Here is a 23,526-nt window from a genome sequence, read left to right as displayed (position 1 = left end):
TTTGTTATGTACCCTTTGTTGGCAATAACGGAGGCCAAACATTTTCTGTAACTCTTCACAAGCTTTTCACTCACTATTGCTGGTATTTTGGCCCATCCCTTTATGCACATCTCCTCTAGAGCAGTGATGTTTTGAGGCTGTCATTGGGCAACACGGACTTTCAACTCCCTCCACAGATTTTCTATGGGGTTGAGATCTGGAGACTGGCTAGGCCACTCCAGGACCTTGAAATGCTTCTTACGAAGCCACTCCTTTGTAGCCCTGGCTGTGTGTTTGGGATCATTGTCATGCTGAAAGATCCAGGCACGTCTCATCTTCAATGCCCTTGCTGATGGAAAGAGAGTTTCACTCAAAATCTCTCAATAGATGGCCCCATTCATTCTTTCCTTTACACAGATCAGACGTCCTGGTCCGTTTGCAGAAAAAAACCCCCAAAGCATGAGGTTTCCAACCCCATGCTTCACAGTGGGTACGGTGTTCTTCGTATGCAGTTCAGTATTCTTTCTCCTCCAAACACGAGAACCTGTATTTCTACCAAAAAGTTCTATTTGGGTTTCATATGACCATAACACATTCTCCCAGTCCTCTTCTGGATCATCCAAATGCTCTCTAGCGAACCGCAGACAGGCCTAGACGTGTACTTTCTTCAGCCGGGGGACACGTCTGGCAGTGCAGGATTTGAGTCCCTGGTAGCGCATTGTGTTACTGATAGTAGCCTTTGTTACTGTGGTTCCAGCTCTCTGTAGGTCATTCACTAGGTCCCCCCGTGTGGTTCTAGGATTTTTGCTCACCTTTCATGTTATCATTTTGACGCCACGGGGTGAGATCTTGCATGGAGCCCCAGATCGAGGGAGATTATCGGTGGTCTAGTATGTCTTCCATTTTCTAATAATTGCTCCCACAGTTGATTTCTTTACACCAAGCGTTTGATGTATTGCAGATTCAGTCTTCGCAGCCTGGTGCAGGTCTACAATTTTGTCTCTGGTGTCCTTTGACAGCTCTTTGGTCTTGGCCATAGTGGAGTTTGGAGTGTGACTGATTGAGTTTGTGGACAGGTGTCTTTTATACCGATAATGAGTTAAAACAGGTGCCATTAATACAGGTAACGAGTGGAGCCTCGTTAGACCTCGTTAGAAGACGTTAGACCTCTTTGACAGCCACATATCTTGCTTGTTTGTAGGTGACCAAATACTTATTTTCCACTAATTTGGAAATAAATTCTTTAAAAATCAAACAATGTGATTTTCTGTTTTTTTCCCCACATTCTGTCTCTCATGGTTGAGGTTTACCCATGTTGACAATTACAGGCCTCTCTAATCTTTTCAAGTAGGAGAACTTGCACAATTGGTGGTTGACTAAATACTTATTTGCCCCACTGTAGTTCCCAAATGATTCATGAATAAACACTCACATCAGAAACTTTCACTAGATGATTTGCATAATAAGGTTCATTTTCAGCTTATTTTATGAAGCAGAATCATCGTCAGCATTGAGGAAACGGCGTGAAATAACACCCCCAAATTGCCTGTTTGAACCGTTTCCACTAGGAGTGTGAACCTCTTGGTACCTCACGATACGATCCAATTTGCAATACAAAGCTTACGATAACGATCTCACGATATGGTGATACAACGATTAGCGATACATTGGTCAGGAAATCAACCTAAGATATTCTACAAAACGACTAATAACAGAAAAACAAGCTTCTGTTGTGAATTGGAATGAGTTTACCACTAGTAGACATCCAATCCATTTGAAGTGGGAGGGATGGCAGCGAATGAACGAATGTTAGACATCTATGGCCATCAGTGGCAGCCAATGCTAGGCAACGAGGTAATTTTGGAGCATTTCAGATCATTACTTTATTGATTTTGAGTCAGTTCCTGTTGATTTTGGGCATTTTAAGAGTCACCTCATGTTGATTTTGGGTTACGGAACAGGAAGTGGCCAAGGAATCTCCCAAATGAATAGGCAGCGACTCAAACTCAACAGGACGCGACCTGTAAATGCACTAAAATTAACGGAAATTGACTTGTAAATGGCCTGAAAATCAGAAAGAGTGACTGTGAATGCTCTGGTTTGGAATGAATGAACATTCGTTCGACCCTCCCGGTCTAAATGGATTGGGCATCGACTGCCATCAATGGCAGCCATAGAGTTAACTGGGACACTATTATAGTTGAAGATTTTGATATCAACTTGTTGGTTCCTTTTTTTTTTTTTTTTTTTAATTGACACCTTTTTAAATTGATATCTCGATTCTTGGCAGGTGCATATTGATAACCTTTTGGGATACAAAGTATCACGATATATCACCATTTCGATATTTTGTCACACCCCTAGTTTCCACTATCAGCTGGAAAATGCACTACTGCGGGTGGCAGGATGATGGTGCCAATCCGCCACAAATGATCAAATTGAGGGTCAGAAGTCTACTAAATTTGTTATATGAAGGATTCCCCCCCCCCCCCCCCCCCCCCCCAAATTTGAAAATCATACATCTCATCTTCATGTCTATTTTCCCAGCTTTTATAACAGTATTTTGAATTGCTTGAAGGAGAAAAACACAAATGCTACACCAATTCTAATGGTATTTCAAATATCTTTACAGTTTTGGAAACCTCATTAACCCTTTAACACCTAAACCTATTTTGGCCGAATTTGCATGCATTTGATGTTGCCTTTATATTTCAAAGAAAAAAAAATTCACAATGGCCAAGTTGGGTCCCTTTTTTAAGGACAGCTTGAACTTCATGTCCAAACTGTTGTTTTCTTCACTGACCAATTATAATCCACATTTTGGACCCAAAAAGACAAAAAAATCCCAAAATATTTTTTCAAAATTTGTAATGTTGATGTCCCATTGACAACCAAACATGCTCGACCAAACGTTTTGAAGCTTGATAATATTTATTCTACTTGTTAGGATAAACATTCAATAGAAAAAAATAAGATTGAATAGTTTTATGTTTGACAATTCAACACAAACAGCAAGTATGGTCATAGGCGTTTTTGGCCTTCACACATACTATGGTCAAAACGGGTTATATACAGTGCAAAATAGTGAGAAAAAAAAAAATATATATCATCTGACACAAAAAGGGTTTGGAGGATATCTCTTTGTGAAGTTAGGTATTATACCCATCACCTTATCTCAAGTATATAGTACATGCAACCAAGCTTCTCGAACACTCATCATTATACTCATCACTCAAGATTATAGTGAAGAAAAAATATATATAACATTGAAAAAAAAGTATTTTAAAAAATATTGACAAGTAGTTCAGTTCAATTCTAATTTTTCTGGCATACGACCCAATAAAGTTTTTTTTTTTTTCTTCTTTTTTTTGCGAACTCAATAAAGCTTCTGCATGAACAGGTCACGGAGCTGCGTCACACACAACGTCACACAGCCTACTCTTTCGCCGTTTGCGCGCTGCTGTCAGCCTGTCACTTCTACTCGCCGAGACGCCGACTCATCCCAGGAAAACAACGACAAATACGGCTCATCTTCTTCCTTGAGTTACTGAAATAATGCATTAGCTTGCGCTAAATTTAGTTTTAGATTCATTCTGCATGTTTCTAAGTCGCTCGCTCAAACTGGCCGTTGCTTGCTTCAGCATGCCTCCTTTTCCTTAGTTGGCGCCTCGCTCGGAAATTTATTAAAAATATCCACATTCGGTTCACCCTTCTTGACATCACAACGGCTCTTGGGATATATGTAGTCTTTTGTGCTGCTTTCGGTTTTGAAAAAGGACAAGAAATGATGGAAATGTGGAAATAGATACATGGTCAATGCAGCGTTTTAATGCATATTTATGAGTGCAATAAAACTATAAAACTCAAATGACATTATCTCCCGTTTTTCTTGGTCGATTGACTTCAAATAAAAACTGGCGTGGACATCAACTTCCGTACTTTCAAATGAGACCAACCAGCAGCACGTGGGTGACGTAATTACAGAGTGACGAAGCTTCAAAGACGACATGCGTAAACGCGTCGCTGCCGACACGTTCGGTGTTAAAGGGTTAAAGAGCCATAAATCTAATTTTTCAATTTTTGCACCAAGTGTCTTGTCGGTGGAATGGTTCAAATTTCTTTAGCAAAGAGATGGACCGATTATCGGCCGGGCCAATTATCGGCGCCGATATTTGGAAATTTGCGTATCTCAGTGTCGGCATTTTTTTAAAATCCGAATGGCCGATATGAAAAAAATCTATTTAAAACGAGGTTATTTCGGGCCAGATGCAGCCACGCTTCTCTCTCCTGCCTGTTGTCTCCTGCTGTGACGGCCCTGGCCTTTTAGTTATTGTTTTTTGAGACTCTCAGTCAGCTGATTGTCACACCCACCAGCTGGCTGCCTCCCCTCCCAAATGTGACGTAAGCTGATCGATGCCGGAAGGACAGACGACGTCGCTACCGCTGATTGGCCACGAAAAAGGGCGCCAAGCTTGAAAAGTCAGAACCTGCTAACTGACAGCTGAGGTCGCATTTGACAGCATTCGTGCCGCGGTCCTCTCCGCCAGCTGTTTGCTCGCCATTCACTCTCGTGTGCGTTTGATCGCTACTTTGTTACACTCCCTGTTTATTCATTATTGGATCGGTTTTGTTCACCACTGTAAATAAGAGCACTGAAGCCGTAGGGGTAAGCTGCCATTTCTGTTCAACCCGTTTTACCCTGTTTTGTTTAGAGTAGGAAGCTAGGGTAGGAGCTGTCTTTTTGTTCTTTCCTTTTTACGATCAGGGTTGTTCGCAGGTGGGGTTGTTTGTTGTTTTGGCCTGGGCTTACCCTGAAGCCGCGCTTCTTCCACATTTTGTATATATTGTTCATTGCGAGTTTGACTGTGTAAATAAATTTGTGCCACTTGTGAACTTGTGTGGCTTGTTTTATGTTACGCCCTTAGCGAGCCGTCCGTGGGACGTAACACCTGCACTGATATTTACCCCCTGATTGGTTAAATGGTAATGGTAAATGGAGTTACACTAACTGAATATTGCACCTTTCCACCGTTATAAGGCCCTCAAAGTGCTTCGCACTACGGTATATCCTCATCTACCCACTGGTGACGCAGCACCAGGAGCAACGTGGGGTTTAGTATCTTGCGCAAGGATACTTAGACGAGGTCATCAGGGTGGAGCCTGAACCCCCGACCACTAATTGATTTAACACATTTCTGTGCAAAATTTTTTCAACTTTGTACACTATTACTTTGGAAAATCTCTGGAAGCAAGTTTTTATTAGCATTTACAAGAGATAATGCTGAGCCTGAGAACTCTTTTTGTTTTTGTTTGAAGTTAAAACAAAGTTAAATTATTTCAGTTATATTGAAATTTTACTGTATTTAATGTGAAACAAATCAGGAAGCTCCAATCTAAGTTTTTATTTAGCTTTACACGAGGTCCAGCAGAGCCTGAGAACTCCCTGTAATTTTATGGTATTGTATTTTCTGTGAAAACATTTCAAAGAGCTATTTATATAACATTTTATTCAACTTTATAAGAGATGTTTCTGAGTCTAGGAAATTCAGGCACTTCGGGAGCTATTATTTTACATTTGTGTGATTCAATAAAAATGCCTTAAGGCAGTGTTGTTTTCGCCAACGGTGACGATAACGAAAATAATCGGTATCGGTCATGAAAAACCCATATCGGCCGATCTCAAGTTTGAAACCTCAGAATATTCAAAACACGTAGTGGAATTAAATGCGAAGGCCTCTACATGCCATCCACCAAAATGGTACACCAAATGAAGAATGCCAAAAAAAGTTTGAATTAAAGTAAAAAAGAAGTAATAATGCTTGGAGCAAATTGGTTAGCTAGAAACATGGTGTAGTTTTTACCTGTGCCAAGAAAGAGAACGTTGTAGGCTCTTTGGTCTAGCCCAGTAACCCGATCCACGACCAGCCTTGTGAAGTTCACACCCTTCGTGAGAAGCAGGGGGCGAGCGAGTGCTTTGTCCTCCATCAGTGGGTGCTTTTTGGCAAAGTTGAGTGTTGCATCAGGTAGCTGCAGAGAGCTGTTGAAGCCGCTTTCTCTGTCTGTGTTTGTTATACACTGCAGCATAGTCAGAAAAAAAATGAAAAATACAAGGAGGGGAGGAATTGAGGAACAAGAAAAAGAAATTGAAGTGGTGGAGACAAAGAGGGTAGGAAAAGAAAGTTGGCAGAGTACACAGGTGAAAGAGACAAGGAGAAAAAAAGTCTTTCAGCATCTCTTTACAAAAAAAAAATCTTTTCACTTCTTTCACTCCTACGTGCTACCATTATGCCACATCCTGTGTATTTTACCTGCCATCCTGGATCATTACACTAATAGCTCTTCATCTCTTTTTTGGCATCGTCACATCAGAGCACAACAGTATAATCAGATTTCTGTTCTTCACAATATGTTTCTTACCGATCCTGGCCGTGGGTTGGGAACAGGTCCAGTGTAGCGCCCCCATCTTTGGGATGTCTCTCTGTATTCCTTGTAGGAGCCTTCAAACACCTTTTTCACATCAGTGATCTGGTACTGACATACGGCCGACACGTCCACATCACCCCTGAAACATTGCAGGCAAGGCAAGTTAGTGATGTGCGGTGGCGTAAAAGGAGAGACAGATTAGCTGTCATCCTGTTGTGAGAAATGTGACATTTTGCTTGCAAGTAGCTTCCATTCTGTTCTGAAGAAGATGGAAGATACAACACACAGGAAAATAGAAAAAGAGTACAATAAACTGTCATTATTTAAGGATAAAGGTAAAATTTACCCCTAAATGTAGGAGATTTCATGATAGAGTAAACCATGATCCTACAGTGACCATTTATCCTAAATTGCAATGTGTTCCATAAGATTGTTGTTTAAATGCTGAACTAATGTGGCAATGTTCATTATTTAAAAAGCCAGTATATGACTGAGCACTTTGCTATTGTGACTTGATTATTATTTCATTCTACACAGAAACATATTTGGTGAGAACCTACAGTGAGGAGCAGAAGTATTCGCACCACTTGTGATTTTGCAAGTTCACCCACTTAGAAAATAGGTAGAGGTCTGAAATTTCAATCATAGATGCATGTCCATTTATAGAGACATAATCTAAAAAATCTGGAACTCACATTGTATGATTATTAAAATAATTTATTTGTAATTTACGGGAATAATAAGTATTTGTACCCCTGAGAAAATCATTGCTAATATTTAGTGCAGAAGCCTTTATTAGCAATTACAGAGGTCAGACACTTTCTGTAGATCTTCATCAGGTTTTCACACATGGAAACAGGGATTTTTGCCCATTCCTCCACACAAATCTTCTCCAGATCTGTCAGGTTTTGGGGCTGTCATTTAGAAACACGAAGTTTCAGCTCCATCCAAAGATTTGCTATTGGATTGAGGTTAGGAGACTGGCTAGGCCAATCCAGAACCTTGATAAGCTTTTTACGCAGCCACTCATGGTCAGCTTGGCTGTGTGCTCCGGATTTCTGTCATGTTAGAAGATCCAGCCACGACTCATCTTCATGTCTCTGACTGGGGGAAGGAGGTTGTGGCTCAAATAACGATACATTTCAGCATTCATCCTTTGCTTTATTCAGTACAGTCGACCTGTCTCCTTGCTGAAAAGCAGCCCAATAGCATTAAGTTTCCACCCCCATACTTCAGAGTGGGGATGGTGTTCTTAAGATTGTACTCATCCTTCGTTTTTCTCCACACACGATGAGTAAAGTTTGCAGCAAAAAGTTCTATTTTGGTCTCATTCTACCACATGACCTTTTCCCATGACACCTCTGCATCATTCAGATGGTCGCTGGCAAACTTCAGGCAGGCCTTCACATGTATTGGCTTCAACAGGGGAACCTTCTGAGCAATGCATGATTTTAAACCATTGCACCGTAGTATTTTACTGACAGTAGCATTTGAAACTGTGCATCCAGTTCTCTTCAGGTCATTGACCAGCTCCTGCCGTGTAGTTCAAGGCTGAGCCCTCATTTTTCTCATCATGAGTGATGCCCCACGAGGAGAGATTTTACATTAAGCCCCAGTGTGAGGAAGATTATCAGTCATGTTTAGCCTGTTTTATTTTCTAACAATTGCTGAAAACGTTGATTTATTTTCAGCAAGCTGCTTTCCAATTGTCCTTTTCCATGTTTGTGGAGCTCAACATTTTTTTCTCTAGTTTCGAAAGGTCTCTGGTCTTGCCCATATTACCAGTTGGATTATAACTGACTGTGGGGTGCACAGGTCACAATAATGAGCTCAAACGGTTTGTGGGTGGGTGGTTACTCATGGGGTAAAGGTGGACTGACAACTCTTTGAGTGTCATAATAATTACTGATTCTCAGGGGTACAAATACTGAACCCCAGTAAATTATAAATAAATTATTTAAAATTCATACAATGTGAGTTCCGGATTTTTTTTCTACATTATGTCTCTATAAGTGGAAATGCATCTTTGATTGAAATTTCAGACATCTAGCTGTTTTCTAAGTCGGTGAACTTGCAAAATCACAAGGACTGCAAATACTTCTGCTCCTCACTGTACATGGCCTGACAAAAAGACCCTGAATATTTAGGACTTGTACTGCGAGACACATTTAGACAGAACAGCTCCTGGGTTTTACAAGATGAATGCAACCTTAAAAGAGCGCTGGAATCTTAGCATGTCAAAAAGCTGGCAGATCTATTCAGATAATGGCTTAATCTCAGAGTCATTATTTGAATCAAATCAAATTATCTTAATATTATCTTTTTTTTTTAAAGCTTGAGGGGGCTTGGAGGAATCCCCAGCATATCCCATGAAGAAAAAAGGATTAAGCTTCATTTCTCTGAATGAAGAAACAAAGCTTTAAATTCAAAGCTGGTTCACTTGGCACCGTGATAGCTCAACGAAGAACGCAAACGTCTCCAAAGAACATGCCTCGAGACGAGCGGTCTCAATTTCGAAGAAAAACAAAACCACCTGCCCTTGCTGCTTTTCCCTTTGATGTCAAATGACTCATCAACACATGACACTTGAAGAGTGGCCCAAAAAGGACATTTGACCCTTCTTTAATGATATGACATTCTTGTCTGTCTATCCATCCGTCCATTCATCTATTGTATGGCGGAAAAACAGAAAAGACTGAAAAAGCCATTTCTGCTCTTGCACTCCTCTTTAAAAGAAACTGCTGTATTTTAAGTCAAAAAGAACAGTTGTGTTTGATAGAAAAATATGTCTATATGCTGCCATAGCAGATTCATGGCGCATTAAGCCCCCGAACTATTTTTAATTTGCCCGTTTTACCCTGAAAACCCCCGTTTACAGACGTCGTGCAACCGTTTTTGTTTCAACCCAGCCATAAAACGAAGGTAATTAATTATATTTATTATTCAAAATGTCTGTCATTTTTAGCTTAGAATCATTAATTGATGTCTAATATTTTGTTTAAAAAAAAAAAACACTTTGAAAAATTATTCACTCACATATTTTAAACTTTTATACAATTTACGTCACAATAAAAAAAAAATGGTGTCTGTAAGAAAGTCACGGATATTTACCTCATAACTATCGCTAATTGTATTTTTTTTGTGTGTGTGTTTCTGTCACATTTTTTCCGATATGTTAGATGATAAATAATCGATCCAAACAAAGAAAAATTGGAAAAAATCATTAAAAAAGGTAACTAGATGAAAAAGAAAATTTCGACCACTCCTTGATATCTGCGATTTCTGCATCACGACCCTTGTTATACTACTATGTTTCACCCATAAAATTCCTCCAAAATCCAGCTGTGGCCATTCACAGCTGTGTTTGACACTCAGTGATACATGCTACATGGAGTTTTTGGATCGAAACAAGGTATGTATGCGACAATATCTCGTTAAAGTCATGGCGTCTGTAATTCTGCTCTCGTGTGCTCTCACCTCCAGATAGGGTTTTGCTGTTTAAAAAAAATGTTTTTTAAAAAAATGCCCTCCTGTTCAAAATTTTTCGTCCCCCAGAAAATAAGATTTTAAGCTTTCCAATGATGTATCACACGTGCATATCGGACAGTTTTGAAAGTTGGCCAAATTGGGGGTCTCAGAGCGGAACTTCAACTCATCTGAGTGTTTTCCGCCTTATGAGCAACATTATACTGAGTTAGATGCTCTGATGTTTGGTGTTTAGACTCATTTTAGAAGTATGAAAACAAATACCTGTTGTGTGCTATGGTTTCTGGCTGATGGAAAGATGTTCTTTCCTAACATTATGATTATGAAAAATACTAATTTAATTAAAATACTCCATAAAATGCCCATTTTAGGTCTGAACCTCGAATATGACCTTTGTGTTGAAGCTATTATTTCAGGAGGATTTTATCTAAAGGCACTTTGATCAAACAAGTTTGGCCAAGTAATGTATTATCCAGTTGCCTTTTATCAGATTTAGATAACAGATGAAATAAAACTATGTTCAACTCACCATTGAGCGTGAAAGATGCCGAAGAAAGTAGTCCCCTTCCAGTCCTGCCCCGGCAGTGTGAAGACAGCCCGGAGGTTGTTAAAGGAGACATGACGCTCAGGGAGGGAACAATCCAGACGGGCTTTTTGGAAGGTTGTCCATTTTTTCTGCAACGTCCGGGTACCACCAAGATCACCCTGAAGAAAAGAATGCTGGGTTACTAACAGTTATACATGAACTAGGTTTGAGTAGGGTTGCCACCATGGATTTATTGGAGAAAAAGGGACACTGCAAACGAGTCTGAATGGGAATAAAAGGAGGCCGAAGCTATATCTGTCGTACTTTTTTTTGGACAACCTTTCTGAGGGAGTTTGTTGATCTAAACCAAGTAGCTACAGAAATCTGGACAGTTGCAAATAATTTCACCTAATAATGAACCATTTTTAGACAATCAATGTCTTTATCTTAGATGTACATTTTTGAAAACAGCCAACAATTGCTTCTCAGATGTGACTAGAAGAAAAAAAATCACTGCTTTCACTCCAAACACTTAAGATCTTATAAATAATTCTTATGTCTTACCTAAAAATGTCATTACACTTGGTAACACACATCACTTGAAAGTTAGGTGTTTTCCCCACGTGTTTCAATTGAATTTCCATTTCTGTCAAGATAATTTTAAGTTCTAGTTAGGTTTTAAAGAGCATATGACACGAGAAAAAAAGTCTTAAATGGCATTATTATGTGAATTAGAATCATATTTTGAGACGATTCGACTATATACAACAATTTAGCAAAGCACAGATGACGAGAAATTAGTCTTTTAATCTGCCGGTTGGCCACGCCTACCATTATAGGGCTTTAGCGTCCCCAACAGGTGGATGACGTCAGCGGTAGACTGGGCTCATCGGTTTTACTATTCAGCCCATTGAGGGGGAATTATTCAGAACGAGGAAAACGCGACGAAGAGAGCCGCAAAATGTCATTGTTTCAGTCTCTCTACTCCAATATTTTTACAGGATATTCTTTTTATCCAAGTAATGTTCCCCAATAGCTATATAAATGGCTTGAGAAGGACCAGTCAGCCTGTCAAGGGGGAACTATTCACAACGAGGAAAACGCGACGAAGAGAGCGGCAAAATGTCAGTGTTTCTGTCTCTTTACTTCAATATTTTTACAGGATATTCTTTTTATCAAAGTATTTTCCCCATTTGCTAAATAAATGGCATGGTCATGACAAATAACAGTCTTGTGCTGAATGGAATATGAAATGATAAAAATGCATTTATTCAGGACGACATGGCAAAATAACTCCATAATGGTCAAAACTGTGGACTTCACCTTTACTGTCGCACCTCCCGAACGATATTTTATGACACCTAAATCGGACATATGTCATTTCCCTTCCCCGGCTTCGGAGAATGTAAACAAACCAGAAGGCGTGACAGCTAGCCGACATGCTAACCCGGACCGAGTGATGTTTCAAAGTCTTCGAAGCGGAAAATCACACATAACTAGCCTGGATTATTTGACATGACGACCCGGTTGTCGATTGTCTTTGCGGATCGGCAAACCGCCCGGCGGAGAGCAATTTACAGTTCGTTCCCGGAGGAGGGTGTCTGGAGTTGTTGTGCAGCTAACGTGCTGCTGCTAATGAGCATTAGGAGAGCTTTTTACATGCCTATCAATGATCAAACGTAAGTAGTCCTTTATTTATTTCACTTTTCAGCGCTGTTTTTACAGATTAAATGAAGCCCATACGAAAGACATGTTAGCCAGGCATTGACAGAAGTCATAATTAATAGAAACCTAGCCCTCCGCGGAGCTAATGTTACAGTGTATCACAAAAGTGAGTACACCTCTCGCATTTCTGCAGATATTTAAGTATATCTTTTCATGGGACAACACTGACAAAATGACTCTTTGACACAATGAAAAGTAGTCTGTGTGCAGTTTATATAATAGAGTTCATTTATTTTCCCCTCAAAATAGCTCAAAATATAGCCATCAATATCTAAACCCCTGGCAACAAAACTGAGAACACAGCATGGAAACTACGTACATCCCTAAATGTCCAAATTGAGTACTGCTTGCACCTCTTCAATCTCTGCAGCAATGCTGACAGCACTCCTGTAACGAGTCACATGACATTTTGGAGGGAAAATGACAAGAATTAATCAATTTGGACGTTTAGGGATGTACGTAGTTCCCATGCGGTGTACTCACTTTTGTTGCCAGGGGTTTAGATATTAATGGCTTTATTTTGTGTTATTTTGAGGGGAAAATAAATGAACTCTATTATATAAGCTGCACACAGACTACTTTTCATTGTGTCAGTGTCATTTTGTCATTGGTGTCCCATGAAAAGATATACTGAAATATCTGCAGAAATGCGAGGGGTGTACTCACTTTTGTGATACACTGTATGTTAGCAAGGTACAGTAATATTAATCTTATTTATTAGCGCTACGTTAACTTAATTTTACCCTGTCTCGAGTATCGCTCCTCCGCTCGGAGCAAACGGGGTGCTTTCGGTGGAGCTGCAGCATTGAAGATGTGCTGTAGTGGTATGCCAGCACTGTCTTACAATGAATACATGAAACTGTTCATCTCGGTCTCCAGCTTGAAACGCTCCCACACTTTTGACATTTTCTGCTTTTTCTTGGTGCCTTTCTCTTCGCTTTCGTCAGCTTTTTCATCGTTACCCTTATATTCATGCATGGTTGAAATCAAATATATCCGCCGCCTCCCTTTTCTTCCTGTACGCACATGACGTTAGCGCGTTGTGCCGCATTAAAACGTCATGCTTAGAGCTGGCAAAATTAAACGATTCCTCAAGGTGAAGAAAAATTCCCCCCAAAATTTTCAAAATTGAGTTTTTTGAACTATTCGAGTAATCTGATGAGAATTATCCAAAATGTGAGTAACTGAGTGTGTGAATGCTACAAAAGTTGGGGAAAGCTGACAGAATGGCTGTTGTTGAGCTCAAGTCATATTGCAGCTTGCTAAGCTAAAGGAAAGTTACATTAGCATTAAAACTGCGTGATGCGTTACTTTGTGTTACATGGCTGACCATGAAGGACATTTCAACACCAAATTTTATTAATATTCAAATCTTTTGAACTGCCTGTTTGTATTAGCTATTGCTTGCAAGGAAAACAAGAACTGCCTATTTGTTGCTGAAGCAATACTAGTGACTGTGTTTAGTTGCTTGAAAAAGATTAATGGGCGACGGCTTGCATTTCCCTGCAAAACATATAGTTCTTGTTTTTTTTCTTCATCATGACGCATTCTTTTTTACTTATGCGGCTTTTACTCTGGTACGACCTATAGTTCGGAAAATAAAGTAATCATTCCCATACTCCTCTCATACTCAGACTTAAGTTAAATTGTTTCATGACAAATGGCATTTTAGATTGACGTGAATGTGTTAACATGCTGCTAAGGAGTCGTATTTGCTGCTTTGATCAGTAGCTTAGGATGCTGTTGTGATATTTCATTAACACTGATGACAAGAAAATAATGATTAATTATTCAGCTATGCTATAAACCTAACAATTGTGTATTCATTTTGATAAACCACCTTCAGCAAAGCCGCCAAAGCCAAAGAATGTCATTCTCAGTGATTGCGTGCGCTCTAAGAAAAGATATTATACATGCTAATGGTCATATTATAGCCGTTACAATGAGACATAGTACACTGGCGCAAAACCAATATCAGCAGGATGCACTGAATTATTCATTGCTCTGGTGCTCATCATGTGTGGGCATCTGCTTCTAATTTCTTTCAAAGAGGTTTATTGTTCTTCATAGAGCAAACATTAAAGGCCAATCCCTGTACACTTTGCAAGCACAATGTGGTTAATTACAAACATCTTCACCAAGTTTTGCCCAATTTAAACGTTAAGAGATTTTATGATCAAACACACAACGGTTAACTAAAACTTCACTGAAATAATACTAACAAGAACTCCTGTCTATTTGACTCATAACAAGGAACATCTGAGTATTGCAGGAAAACAAACCTACTGACTGTATGATATTGAACAAAGTAATTTGGGGCAGCTGTTCATCAACCAGGAGCGGGATAGGGCATTTAGGCCCACTGAATCTTAATTTTTTAGCTGACAAAGACATTTTGGACCATTCTATTCTTGTATCTTTGTGAAAAACATTGAGGGAAGGCACTTTTCTATCCTTGAATGGCTGCTATGCCTTGGTACACAAAGCAATGTCCATGAACATGTTAAAATAGATTTCATTGTACCCATTTCAGTTCAAGAAAAACTAGAATACTATTCTGTGTACCGTATTTTTCGGACTATAAGTCGCACCTGAGTATAAGTTGCACCAGCCATTACTGATGCCCAAAGAAGAAGAAGAAAAAAACATGTATAAGTCGCATTTTTTGGGGAAATTTACTTGATAAAATCCAACACATAAGTCGATTAATCTATGACCTAGTGACTTCGAATAATCGAGTAATTGGATTAGGAACATAAAAAGATAAAATACCTGATCTTAGCCTCAAACTGTTTTAAAAAATCATAAATGAGGATCTCAGTACAACAGAAGAACAATTGGCTAACTTGCATAGCAAAAGTCCACTAGCTTAAATGCTATAAAATGCTAACTTTTTTTTTTTTTTTTTTTTTTTTTTTTACATTGCTCTTAACAAATCGGTCAACCACATATTCCCACAAAAACAGCTAAATATACCTATAAACTAAACTACCAATGCATTAAAAAAAACATTTGCTCAAACAAAAACTTACCTTATGTTAGTCTTAACAGTGAGCAGCTGGATTCAGCCATGTTAAATAAGTTATGTCATGTTCACTGTTGCCACTAGAGGGCAGTGTATCCACCCAAATCAAAAGAAGTAAATGCAAACTCTTTTAAAACAAAACATTACAACACCACTTTAATTAAACGAATGCTTGAAGCAGCAAAATTTAATTTGAAGCTTTTTTCTAATTACTCGAGTTAATCGATTAATCGTTGCAGCACTAATCAAGTTTATAAATCTTCAGAACGGGTGATCATTTTATAGTAAAATTTAATAATTTTCATTTCAGTTTATAAGGTCTGGTGTGCTTTGATTATACTGGTCTGATCTCTTGACAACAAAACAGGCTGTACTTAGCTAAACCGAACACAATTAAAATTTCATGATTTTTTTTAATGTTGTAAAGGTTACCTTGCAGACGCGAGCCACTCTCGCCACATTGAGCTCCGTGTCGCAGTCCAGCTCCAACGCTCTCTCACTAAAGAAGAAGTAGATTTTGTCGTCATCTCCATCCTTGCTGCCGCTGCTTTCTCGAACCAAGGCTGAACCCACAAAGTCCGGTTCTGTACACAAACAAACAGCATTACTAGATAGATAGTAACCTTTGATACGCCTCCATTGCTTCTTTTATTGAGAACAATGGATTGAATCTCCTATGGTGTTTGCATATTTACTCTAAATGCAATTCTCTTCATGTTTTGAGTGATCTTGACATTTTATTGCATACCAATCCCTGGTTACAATGTTCATTCCATTATTTTCAACATTAAGACACATACAAAAAACACCATGATGAAACCCTCACAAATGTAACAATTTTAGATGAGTTCTTGGCCTCATTTGAATATTTCTTCCCTGACCAATTTTCTGTATGCTCCCCTCTATTGGCTTTTACCCAACCGTAATGTCTGCCCTTTAATCATCGATTTCACCTGCAGTGACCTCATCGTCTTTTCCCCTTCATGTCTTTCCACATTTCTCATTTCTTTCACTCAAAAGATAACAATATGTAACAGTGGCCAAGTGACGATGCTTTATTTCCTGAACTCATTCTTTCTTGTTATTTGACGTTTGTCCTTTTTTTTTTTTTTAATTAAAATCTGTTCAAAGGAAACTGGCGCCATTGTCAATCTAATCTATTTTACATGATTCATTAATTCATGCGTCAGTGCTGACTTAGAACTGTATTGCTGAAAAATGTATGTTCACGAAAATAAGTCTTATGGTCAATTTAAGTTTTAAAATTGCTCCTCTGTCTGTGCATTGTCTTGTGATAACTGAACTAATTTTGGAAACATTTGCATTACTATTTAATTGGAAGGCTTTTCTACCGTAATCTGTTTCTCCTAACATACTTACCATTGAGCCAGGCAGGCAAGTATTCACTCTTCATACTATAGTGCTGTTGGCCCAGGTTCCTTTGTATGACTGGCTCGGTCCCCAAGAAGTTGTTGAGCGTGGCAGAGTAGAGCTCTTTGTCTGCATCAACATAAAAAGTCTCGGTTTAAATCAAACACAAGCTAAAATAACGAAGGCCAAGAGTCCATTGGGGTAGCACAAATGAGTAATGGGTGTCTGTGGGCTCAGTTCAACCATGGACTCTGAATTGAATGCAGCATGCAAAGTTAAATTGGACTCCTGGACCCTCAGCGTAACTGTGTGGCAACAAAAAAAGATGGGGAGTCTGCAGGAGTACTTTGTACAGATTTTGATGTATGGTTTATGCCGCTGTTTGCAATGTAAATCATGTTGTTCCTCAACTCAAAATACAGCTGAGATGGAAGCGCTAACACACAACTGTGCACGCACACACACACAGTCAATGACTTACCTACTATTAGGCCAGTGTGGCCCTTGGCAGGGTCATAAGGACATTTGCCTTTGCCATCTTCAAGAAAAGCGTTGCTGAGACTGAAATGTTCTGCATTCTGCACATGCACAGACAAATAAAATTATAAGCATACCTGGCTCATTGTTTTTTTTTTTTTGACAATGTAACTGACACAATTCTATATACAGTAACTATAATTCTCCATCTAGGAATATGGCTGCATCACTTTCTTACCACATAGGTGCATTTAGGTTGAAAGGCGTAGGTGCCACACGTGTACAGGTGTGTGTGGTTATAGCTCTGCAGAAAGCGAATGTAGTTGAAGCACTCAGTCTAAAAGGACACATGAGGAATTGTTAGAACCAACATCATTGGATGCCTAACTTAAAAAAAAAAAAAAAAAAAAAAAAAAAAACTTCATTTCATGTGCCAGAACTCACAGAAGCAGTATATTGCTTGTCAAAAGTACAAGTTCACACAACTGCAGTCGCTGCAAGCAATGTCACTGCTGGCATCTGGGACAGCAGCAATTGCTTATAATTCTAAAGAGGCTTTAGAATTTCAAACAGTTGGTGAAATTCAACTGGTGTTGTTTTTCTTTTCCTTATGTAAATTTTAGGTTTTTTGACTGACATTATGCTAAAATATCCTAACATCAACATAGTACAATAACTAAACGCAAAAGCATAGTACACTTTTAACATTTTAATTGGGAACTGCCTCTTTTAGTGATGAAAGCCAATATGAATACATAAATATATTTGCTTATACAGTTGTACCTCGACATACGATCGCTTCGACAAACGGTCTTTTCGACACCTGACGTACAATTTGACTCGCCATTTCTTTCTACATCCGACAACATGCTCGAAATACGACGATTTATGATAACGCGGCAGTTTCTTTGTTTTCTGCAAGGCGGATGCATGGCGGATTTTCTTGTGAGAGAGCTCAACATGGGTTCCAAGAATGTTAGTGCAGGTGGTAAAAAAGGGAAAAAGGTGACGCTTGACCAGTGAAATAAGGATGGAAATGATAGAAAAATATGAGCGTGGTGTGCACGTCCGTGAAGTGGCTCGACAATACGGCCGTAGAATGTCTACGATCTGGACGGTTTTCCTCCGACCTCCGTTCACCTGTTTTTATAAGTTAAGGTGACAATTATTATTGTAATAACAGTACCAAAGAAATCGCTGGCTTTGTCAGGTTTTTACTCATTTAACTTATGTAACACAACTCGCCTACTGTCCGTCGCAGCTGACGCCAAGTTCGCCAACAACAGAACATGTAAAGTGAAAGTAAAAACTGTAATGCACCTCTATTACTCAGCCACGCGGTGCGTTCAGGTACACCACGCAAAACACATCCGCAGCATTAGAACCCGATTCGTTACATTATTACAGGTATTGTTATTATTTCTATTACTATTATCCATCCAGCCATCATCTGCTGCTTAATCCGAGGTCGTGTCGTGGGGGCAGCAGCTTTAGCAGGGATGCCCAAACTTCCCTCTCCCCCGCCACTTCAACCAGCTCATCCAGCAGGATCCCAAGATGTTCCCCGGCCAGCCGAGAGACATGGTCACTCCAGAGTGTCCTGGGTCGTCCCCTAGGCCTCTCGCCGGTAGGACATGTCCGGAACACCTCTCCAGGGAGGCATCTGAACCAGATGCCCGAGCCACCTCAACTGGCTCCTCTCAATGCAGAGGAGTAGCGGCTTGACACCGAGTCCCTCCCGGATGACCGAGCTTTTCACCCTATCTCTAAGGGAGAGCCCGGACACCCTGCAGAAGAAACTCATTTTGGCTGCTTGTATCCGGGATCTTGTTCTTTCGGTCACGAACCGTAGCTCGTGACTAGAGTTGAGGTAGGAACGTAGATACACCAGTAAATCGAGACCTTCGCCTTTCGGCTCAGCTCCTTCTTCACCACTACGGACCGGTGCAGAGTCCGCATCACTGCAGACGCAGCACCGATCCGCCTGTCGATCTCCTGCTCCCTCTTACCCTCACTCGCGAACAAGACCCCAAAATACTTGAACTCCTCCACTTGGGGCAGAATCTCATCCCCGACCCGGAGAGGGCATGCTACCCTATTCCGGCTGAGGACCATGGTCTCGGATTTGGAGGTGCTGATCTTCATCCCAACCACCTCACACTTGGCTGCGAACTGCTCGAGTGAGAGTTGGAGGTCACAGCTTGACGAAACCCCTAGCACCACATAATCTGCAAAAAGCAGAGATGCAATGCTGAGGCCACCAAACCGGACCCCCACAACGCTTCGGCTGCGCCTAGAAATTCTGTCCATAAAAATTATGAACAGAATGGGGTCACAAAGGGCAGCTTTGGCAGATTCCAACTCTCACTTGGAACGAATTCGACTTACTGCCGGCAATGCGGCAATGCTCTGACACCTGTCGTACAGGGACCGAACAGCTCTTACCAAGGGGCTCGGTACCCCATACAATACTACCAGCAGTATTTATTAAGGATTTAGTGTAGGTTTTCCGGCTGTGGAATGAATTAATGGAATCATAATGTATTCTAATGGGAAAATCCTGCGTGACGTGCGACCATCTCGACTTAAAAAAAAGCTCCTGGAAAGAATTAACTTTGTATGTAGAGGTACATTTATAACTAAAACATTAAATTTTGTGTATTGTGAAAATCTGCAGTGTTTTATGATTCAGTCTTTTCTGTCCAGTGGAGAACAATATTGCAATGCTTCAACTGTGTAAGTTATTATTGTCATAATAGTAAGCATTGAAACAATATCTGTGTCTAACTTAAGGAATATGTACATTTTCATGATTCACACATTATTTTTCTTTTCACAATTTTGGCTATAATCAGAATGGAATGTGTGTCTGGCAGATAAAGGACAACAAACAAATTCACTGGTACAATGTGTAAGGATAGTCCAACTAAATAGCATAATAAGATTAAAAGTCATAAATGAGCATATACTGTCATAGATACATTTTGGTTACTTTATGTAATGAATAAAGCAAAACTAGAAGGAACTATGCAATTAGCATCTCATTTCAAATGCAGACAGTACTCTTGGATTGAATCGATATACTATTTTTGGGGAGGCAAAAAATGCTTTGTGCATCAAACCACCATATAAGAGCTGTTGCTTCAAGCTTTTCTGAAAAAAGAACCACGAGGTAGGCTAATGTAATGACAGAAAGGTTTCTAGTTTGAAGCGCAGCACTTTGGTTAAAAAAAGAAAAAGTACATTTATTCTTGTATAAATGGAGTGGTGCCTACCTGGTTGCTCTTCCCCTTGATGACGCACTCCCTTTTCTTGTCTACTGGAGCGGGCCAGTCAATCTGCATGCAAATGAGAAATAAAAAACCCACAATGTCACTTGGATATACTAGTTAAATGTGTACACTGCAAATTTATAACGTCCTAATCAGATCATTTTTCTTAAATGTAGACAAATAATTTTCTCCATCTTGTTTTTACTGTTAAAGACTAGTTAACAGATTAATATATTATTTGATAAATTAGAGCGACTGGGAATTAGAGGACTAGACTGGATACGTAGTTATCTATCTAAAAGGCATCAATATGTGACAATTAGTGGGAAAAGGTCGGAAAAACTTGAAGTTACATGTGGAGTACCTCAGGCTCTGTCTTGGGACCAAAATTGTTTCTACTATATATAAAATGAAATATACAAGGTATCCAGCATATTAAAAATGGTGCTTTTTGCAGACGACACCGATATCTTTTTCTCAGGTAACGACCTAAACAGAATGACCCAACTAGTGAATGAGGAATTCGGCAAGCTACAAGACTGGTTCAATGCCAATAAACTGTCACTAAACCTTAGTAAAACTAAATATATGCTATTTGGCAAAAAAGGACTGAAAGAACATCTAGACATTCAAGTAAACCAGGTGGCTATTGAACGTGTTAGAGAACACAAGGTATTAGGTATAATACTTGATGATTCATTAACATGGAATGTACATATAAGACAACTGAAAAATAAATTAGCTAGGAGCGTCTCCATTCTTTACAGAGCTCAAAATCTACTAGATCACAGGGCCCCCCAAATAATTTATAGTGCACTGTTTTTGCCGTATTTGACTTACTGCGCCGAGATTTGGGGAAACACCTACAAATCTCGATTGCACACTCTGTTGGTCATCCAAAAAATAAGCAACACGGATTATTCATAAGGCAAAATACACAGCACATACACATGAGTTATTCATCAAATCCAAGTTATTGAAGCTGTATGATTTGATACATTTCAAAACGGGACAGATGATGTACAAAGCCTCAACTAATAGCCTTCCGTATAACTTGCAAAGTCGTTTTCAGGCTAGGGAATCGAAATACGATTTGAGGGGAGAAAATGTGTTATAACTTAACTACGCTAGAACAACACTAAAATCATTTTCGGTTCCTTACTCTGGTGTAAAGCTTTGGAACAAACTAGATTCTGCGGTGACCAGCTCAGGGTCATTGGCTTTTTTTAAGAGGAGGTATAAACAAACCTTATTAAATAATTATGTTGCTGACTCAAGCTAACTCTTGGACATAATAAGAACTGTACAAATGTTAAACAATGTCTGGGTGGCAACTCAAAACTGGAAGCAAAACCGAGTGTACCCAAAACAATGAAGGCAAAAAACAAACAAACAAAAAAAAAAACAAAAACAAAGGGGACTCAAAGCCAATGCAAACAGAACTCACAAGGACATATCATCTGTTGGCTGTAAATGCACAGACAATTGACTTCAAATTCTTCAAATTTGTAACGACATGGAACTGGTTGATTGGCCACTGTCCTGCTTCAGAACCTGGACAACGCGCCTGCCTGGAAAACACCTTAAAGTCTGGATATTGTGGAGGATAGCTGGGGTAGATGGCAGCCGCTATGTCTGACCACACTCGAAGAGGAATGATATCGAGGATGTTTCCTTTTGGTGAATGTTTGTCGGGAGTCAGCAAGGAACGAAAACTGCGACGAGGATTAAGTCAACAAAAGGAGGGTGGCGGACACGGCCTACCATCGGTCCTCAGCTATTCCCTATCTTCTGGATCGAATCAACTGAATAAAATAATTACTAAATTATGAACTAGTCTACTGGATCTAATCAACATAACGAGCACATCGATCGACTATGGACTATTGGGAAAATGAACAATCAGAAGGGATGGTTATTATTTAAAAAAAAAAAAAAATCTGAATGTCAAAAATTGATATTTGATATTTTCTGCGTCCTTTATGGTATACTGGGGATGGGTTTCAATAAGCTTCGGCTTCTCCCGTCAGCCCTTTTCTTTTCGGGTTGAATTCATTGTAAACACATATAAATGCTGTATGTTTGTTTGGATTTGTCATGCCTGAAGGGAAAATAAATAAATAAATAAAATAAATACACAAATGTGTCAGATTATTCCACTTACTTTAAGTAAATATCACTACCGGTATTTGTTCTTATTAAGACCATACATCTAAAAGTTGGTCATTCTTCAGCTAAATCAAGAAAAAAATTGCTTTCAAATGAACAATTTGACATTTGTCATTTTGAAGCTTTTTTAAAGATTAAATACAGGATACTAATTTATTGCTTAAAGGGAACCTTGGACTTAAAGACTTGTTGGCTCTAATAAGCCACAATTGTTCTCTTTTACTAAAATATGTTATGAAACACAGAAAATACTGCCATTGATTGAAAAATCTATAATATTTAGTACATGTTTTGACCTACGGAGGGCGCCATGTTTTATGCGCGCAATGAACGCTCTGGGTGATGACGTAGTTTGTCACCTACAAGATTAAAACTACCACTCTCCTGCAATTCCTTCTACGTGGTGAGACGTCCAACACATGCACACATTGGTTAAAAGTGGCGAGTACTTACTATTTGTGTTTTTATTACTTTTTAATTGCCTCAAAATACTTGCATGTGTTTCACTCTCATACTTTTAAGCATTGTGTTTTCTTGTGGTAGCTTTAAAGCAGATTGTTGATCTGTTGACTAAATTAGTCACATAGCGTATTTTAACCACCCTTATTTGATTTTACTTTAAGTATTTTCTTAAGGCATCTTTAGTATGTTCTGTCTGTATGCATCTAAACAAAACAAGCTGAAAATGCACGGTAATACTTTGAGTGTCAGATTCGCCTTTTGCAGGACGTTTTGCAGGAGTAGCACATTTTGGCAGAACACCGTTTTTTTTTTCCTACTCTCATTTCGTCTCATCGTGTCTTTCCTGTTCATTTTGCTTTTGCTGCTTGTTTAGTGAAATATCGACAGTGCTGTCATGCTCATTAATGTTCCTCTTGGGTTCAAATTGAAAAGGTTAAACGGATGACATGTTTATGTCGCTAGAGTCATACCCTGGAAGCCCGGGAGCATAAACATGTGACGTCACCGCACTGCGACGTCAACAACAATGACGACCTACTAGTTAAACAAGTTTTACAAATTGCATAGAAACGAAACCATCAAGAGGGGTTCTCATATCAAATTATTTGAAC

General features: G+C 39.4%; 1 protein-coding gene across 2 annotated transcripts in view; it reads right to left on the bottom strand.

The window, feature by feature from the left end:
• Positions 1–23,526, bottom strand: part of sema4c (sema domain, immunoglobulin domain (Ig), transmembrane domain (TM) and short cytoplasmic domain, (semaphorin) 4C) — a 175,138-nt gene that overhangs the window by 14,273 nt on the left and 137,339 nt on the right. For both annotated transcript variants that reach the window (XM_057831085.1, XM_057831086.1), the window contains 8 exons: positions 20,288–20,350; positions 17,251–17,349; positions 17,017–17,113; positions 16,545–16,664; positions 15,597–15,748; positions 10,418–10,593; positions 6,397–6,541; positions 5,841–6,054 (listed from right to left, as the gene is read on the bottom strand). In XM_057831085.1, the coding sequence (XP_057687068.1) occupies positions 5,841–6,054; positions 6,397–6,541; positions 10,418–10,593; positions 15,597–15,748; positions 16,545–16,664; positions 17,017–17,113; positions 17,251–17,349; positions 20,288–20,350 (1,066 nt within the window). The remainder of the gene's footprint in view (positions 1–5,840; positions 6,055–6,396; positions 6,542–10,417; positions 10,594–15,596; positions 15,749–16,544; positions 16,665–17,016; positions 17,114–17,250; positions 17,350–20,287; positions 20,351–23,526) is intronic.

Source organism: Corythoichthys intestinalis, chromosome 3 (assembly GCF_030265065.1).
Source record: "Corythoichthys intestinalis isolate RoL2023-P3 chromosome 3, ASM3026506v1, whole genome shotgun sequence".
Classification (NCBI taxonomy): Eukaryota; Metazoa; Chordata; class Actinopteri; order Syngnathiformes; family Syngnathidae; genus Corythoichthys; species Corythoichthys intestinalis.
The sequence above is the reverse complement of the archived record's forward strand: the minus strand, read 5'-3'. Positions and strand labels throughout refer to the sequence as shown.